This window comes from Poecilia reticulata, linkage group LG19 (genome assembly GCF_000633615.1).
Source record: "Poecilia reticulata strain Guanapo linkage group LG19, Guppy_female_1.0+MT, whole genome shotgun sequence".
NCBI lineage: Eukaryota > Metazoa > Chordata > Actinopteri > Cyprinodontiformes > Poeciliidae > Poecilia > Poecilia reticulata.
The window spans coordinates 17,287,774-17,293,301 of record NC_024349.1 but is presented as its reverse complement, the minus strand read 5'-3'; the positions used below and the strand labels follow the sequence as shown (position 1 = coordinate 17,293,301).

The 5,528-nt window shown below is 37.5% G+C and overlaps 1 protein-coding gene across 3 annotated transcripts in view; it reads left to right on the top strand.

The window, feature by feature from the left end:
• The window catches only part of myo1d (myosin 1D), a 93,136-nt gene extending 89,670 nt beyond the window's left edge, over positions 1-3,466 (top strand). For all 3 annotated transcript variants that reach the window (XM_008437408.2, XM_008437410.2, XM_008437407.2), the window contains one exon: positions 1,847-3,466. In XM_008437408.2, coding sequence (XP_008435630.1) covers positions 1,847-2,003 — 157 coding nt within the window. In that variant the 3' untranslated portion in view covers positions 2,004-3,466. The remainder of the gene's footprint in view (positions 1-1,846) is intronic.
• The last annotated feature ends 2,062 nt before the right edge of the window (positions 3,467-5,528 follow it).

Sequence of the window (5,528 nt, the reverse complement as noted above, 5' to 3'; positions counted from 1 at the left end):
TGTCAGAACAAACACTTGACCAAACAGAATCAGATGCATATTTATTTATCGTGCTGTCAGCCCCTCCGGCCCCGGCGGCTCTATATTTCCATCACTTCCTCCTCCCACTCCACCAGAGAGCAATTATCACACAGTCATCTTCTCGGTTTCCATCACATTAACATTATCTCACGTTTCTGTCTCCCTCAGCAGCCCCACGGTTCCCGCTGATTTTATTCTCACTGGCTGAGTCCCTCCATCGATCCTGTCGGAGAGCAAACGAGGCAAAGCCCCAGTTCACCCGCAGAGGGTCTAACTGGATGTGACAGTCTCTAAAAGCCCGGCCACTGCCGCTCTCTGCTCCAGAAACACAGAAAGGGTTGATCCTTCCATAGCTCTCCTGCATGCTTTCTTCACTTCATTTTCCCAGCCTCTCTTCTCAAACATGCCCAGACATGGTGTCTGCAGCAGCATATATAGATTCAKCTCCCGCTGTCCTTCATRAATACCGTTATTTTCTCCTACACAATCATTCACGCTTTGATCACATGCACCTGTTCTCACATACAAATAGTCTTTTTAAATTACAACATCTTGGAATTTCTTTTGATGGATGATATAAGACAAGAGGCGTCTAATGACTTCCTGAACCTTTGCTGATGTTAATTTTTAAATTTCCTGCCCCTTGATTCTGATGAAGCCAAAGTCTTTGTTACTTCCCTGTTTCATCAAGTTCAAGTATTTTTACTTGGCGTGTCATTTAGAGTAATTTGATAAATTCCTCAGTCATTCCTCATATTCCTATATTTTATCTCCAGGAGTCGAACCCTCTTGTAATACTTTGAAGTGTTCTTAATCTATAATAGTCTAGGCTTTAAGATGGTCATTTTAACATTATTTTGATCMCAGCAGCTGAAGTTCAAGTAYATTCAGTTAAATTAAATTTGCTTTTAGATCAAAGAYTTTGAGCCACCCTTCACTACTCTATRTATCCTATTATGWCTCTTTTTCAATGTATTTTGTATTMTAACATCATCTTAATATGTCATCTGTTGAAACAGATACATTAGTTTTAAATACACCACTAGTAACTCTAGTTAAACAAGTAGATATTTTGCTGCACTGACTCAGTTCTGTTGAACAAAATGGTAGCAGTGCCTTTATTTTTGTATTGTACGAGTTGATGGATTTTCAAATTTGACGTAAAACTTTTTTGTTAAGAACAAAGGGTGGATTTACGTACAGAAACAATTCATGAAAATTAGAAAAAAATTATGTTTTTAGATTTCTTTACCAGATTATTTAATTTGAATTTATTCGTGTTCTGTTACACGGTGTCTAAATCACTTTGAGACCATTTTTTTTCCTTTTATAAAGCTTCATTCTTATGCAAAACAGTTTGGGATTTTTTTTTTTTTTCAGTATTGCTGCGAAAAATGTCAAAGGCGCCTTTCTGAGTGAGACAGATAACTCAGTTTGTATGTATGATGGTGATTTATGGTTCCTCACTGAGTGGGCGTATGTGTATACCTGTGTGAATGTGACTGTATGATAAATGTGAGATACAGTTGTGATTATGATGCTGTTTATGTCAGAGAGAGGGTAAAACCATAATTTATAGCCTAATCCACATCGTACAGGGTTTTCTAACGCTAAAGTATTTAATTTTAGTGGAGATGATCCTCCAATCATCTTTTTGGCCTGCAAAACAGTGGAATGAACGATCTCACTCCACCTCATGTTTGCGGAATCCAAGGAAGGTTTTTGTGACGACGATGATGATAATTCAAACTTTTTCTTTCTGTCCATACTTTCATCCCCCTGCTTTTTGAATATTTATATGTCTCGTTTACTGTTCTCTTCACAGTGAGAAGAGGAAGCTGCAGGTGAACATTACAAGCCCCATCCAGTGCAGCATGAACGGACGAAAGTGCACGGTMGTCATCGAGCCAAAGATCAACCAGTCGCATCCGGACTTCACCAAGAGCCGAGCCGGCTACATCCTGGCTGTTCCTGGCAACTGAAGCGGGCCTGAAGAAGAAAAGCGTAACAGCTGATTTTAAACCGTTCCGAGATTATGATGAAGATTGTTTTGATTTGCAGAGCTGCTGTTGATGTGGCAAGTAGCTCTATGGATTGATTCTTTAAGCTAAGCCAAATTTGTCCTAGTTTTGCTAGTCGTACCATTGGAGAAGGCGATGTCGGCTAAAAGAATATGCACTTATTACTTACCAAAGGGGAACTGTTGCTTTGGTTAAAATCTGTATTTGAGTTGATTTGCTTTGTGCAATATTTAGTTCGCTGCATACTGACTAGTGTTAGTCCAGGTGAGGACGGATTATCTAAAAGCTGTTCTCGGAAACACCGTCGTTGCGTAATATCAGCAAAATCCAAACGTTTCACAGGAATTTCTAATCCCTGAAGCTCCATCGGTTGGCCGGCTCAAATGGGAACCCTTGAAAAATGAAGAATACGGTTGATTATGTTTGCTTTAATGTGTATCATTTGTGTTTTCAAAYACTACAACGCTACCAAAGACCGTACCTATCTAACGGAAATAATGAAGAACCTGTAAGGTCTGCTTTACTTAATGTTTCCAGGTGTATCATGAAACTGGGCCAGTCTCAGTGACAAATAATTTCAGTTGTCATCACAGGATGTTTGGTAGAATGTGTTGAGCACATCCTGCTTACATAAGAATGGCAAGAAATGAACAGCAAGTAGCAAATTAAACAAGCTCTTTTCATTTYATTTCATATTGTCTGTAGGCGTAAAACTCAATGCTTTATCAGAATTGCTTGCCAGCACTTCATACAGATGGAGGTCATGTTTGAGTGAGACTAAAGATKCAGGTTATCTTTTCTAACTCCACTAGTTTGCTCAGAGCTTCACCTATAGACCACAGAGGTGGGGTTGGACATATTTGGACAGTTCTTTTCWTCAGTCAGCTCTTTGGAGACTTGTCTTTTACTTTTCTCAAAGCTTGGAAACCCACACAGCGCAAACCACATGATTTCACTTTGATTTGTCTTCCACAAGRTGTCAGTTGTGCTAAAGTMATTCCTTTACTTTTTTTGTGTTGGCTAAATACAGAATGTGTTTTTCTCTGTTTTGCAAAAGAATCTGTCAACACTGAATTTCACCAAACACAAATGTCACTTTTTAGGATGTGTATTTCATTGTGTGGTAAAAGAACACACAATGGGGGAAAAGCAAGATGCATATACAAAGTACAAAACCATTAAAAATAACGAGATTCACACAGTTTGCACAAAGGCAATSTCAGCTAAAAGCCCCTGGCCATTCACACCACGTATACGTAGCTCMCTCATTAGCAATAATATTCAAATCCGTCCTTGGATTTAACAGACATAGAGATTTTGGGCTCAAACTATCCATTTACCCATTGTACCCATCTTTGTAATGTTTTCCACAGAAAATCGTTCTTGTAGATGTTCTGGAGCTTTCATTAAAGTATTTGTTTCTACAAAACAGTTTTTTTCCCCATCTTACATTGTAGCTAACAWGCTAACTTCTAACATGCTAGCTAACTGCTAACATGGTTAGCTTACAAGCTAACCACTAAGTTGAACTGTTTGCTACTACTGTGGAATCTAGTTCGATAACCATTAATATAGTATATCAAGGAAATATTCCCAAATATTTTCTCAGATTTTTCTTCATTTAGTCTATTTTGATGTTAAAATCCATCCATAGACTGAACAGAAAAAGCTAAAATTCTGACTTGAATATATAWATTTTTTTGCAACTTGTCGTCTAATCACTTTATCTATTTTACTGTTTTAGGATGTTGCTTTAAAAGGACCAATCAGATTGATTTGCTTTCTGTTTACATGGCTCCTGGTGTTTAGGAGAGTCTGCTAATAATAGGAGTGACAAGACAGTTGTATTGAATTTGAAAGTAATCATTTTTTTAGATACGCTTAACTATGAAAAATAAAAAAATGCATTCATGTACAGTTCTTTGATACTTTGACTGTCGTTCTAGTATTGATCCTTACTAGAGAGCTCCAGAACATTKACAGAAATGTTCACTTCCTTTGCTGTTTTCTTTGAACAACAGTAAATATCTGCCTAATCTCCATGTTCTGCTTACAATTTCCACACAGCTGGTCATAGGAGGATTAAATGTCTTTCTAGATGTTTTAATGGGAATTGCATAAATGACAAAATCAAGCAAAAACACACAACAGGGACCACACAGAYAAATGCTCCCATTGTGCTTTCTCTGGACTAAAAGCTTCCTTTATGCTTCACAACAGGAAGGAGAACTTTAGTGGACTTTTAGGCAGCACAGTCATCCAACTGTGTGGGATTTATCCAGGTATTGTTTAATCGCTTTGACAACGTTTCCACCTTTTGAAGAGTTAAACATATTCAGTTGGTTAATGAAGCGCTTTTAGACGAGAAAAACTGTTGTGAAAATCGTAGCAAAAAAAAATCAAATCAGGGAAGTGTGGTAAGTTTTATTAGACAGTCTACAAAGGAGTGTTTCTGTGTGTGTGCGTGTGCGTGCGTGCAAGTGAGAACTGTAGCAGTGCAGCTCTGCATGTCCTCCAGCGCGGTAATTTCCCACTGGATTTTCCTCTTTYCCCTCCTCTCCGCTCAGCTCTTCACTGCTCATCATTAGGATGGACTTTGTGTCATTTCTTACTTCAGCGCTTCTCTCCGGGCCAGAGAGAGGTGTTGGTGAACAAAGCCTCTTTTTTTTTTTGCTTTCTTTCCTTCTCCTGTCTCCCTCATTGCATGTCTCCACTCTACATCAAATCACTTGGCTCCTGGGCCAGCATAGCTCACCGTACTGCTGGTCGTTCAAGGATTTTTTGTTTTGCTTCGTTTTTGTTTTATTTTGTTTTGTTTTACTCTGTTATCATGAACTCAATGTTGTCAAGTAAAATAAAAAAATATATACATGCAAGATTGCAAAGAAGAATTATGGATATCCCAAAGCATTTTATAGCATTTGTAGTAAAACGATGATTTCAAATTTATCATCGTTTTACTACCAACAACATTTGATTGTTACTTCGTTAAATATTGCAGAAAGAGTTTGAGACAAATTTGGTACTTTCCGAAATATGGGTAAGACTTTTCACTATCCGAGTTTCATGTTGCAACGAAGCTAAAGACAAAAAACTGTAAAGCTACTTACATCATTATTTATCACTAATCATGTAGCCATCAACATTAATCTATATATTCACATATGGCGTGTTTTTCTGTTCTTATGCTGCACAAATGCTCACAGTCTATCTGGCTACAAATCTGTTTTATTATTTTACGTATTTTGGAAATACACAGGGTTTTTTGGTACAACAAAAAGAACTTTACACTACTGTGAAAAGTTCTTATTCCTTTTTTTTTTTTTTTTTCATATTTTACTTCCCATGAGCGAGATTTTGTTGTAATCCATCAAAATGGTATTATTCAAAAAATTGGAAAAGAAAAATGGTTCTTGAACCCTTAATGTTTTTGCTTTGGATTTTTGATGCTTTTTCACTCGGCTCATCACAAAAACAGTTTGTTCC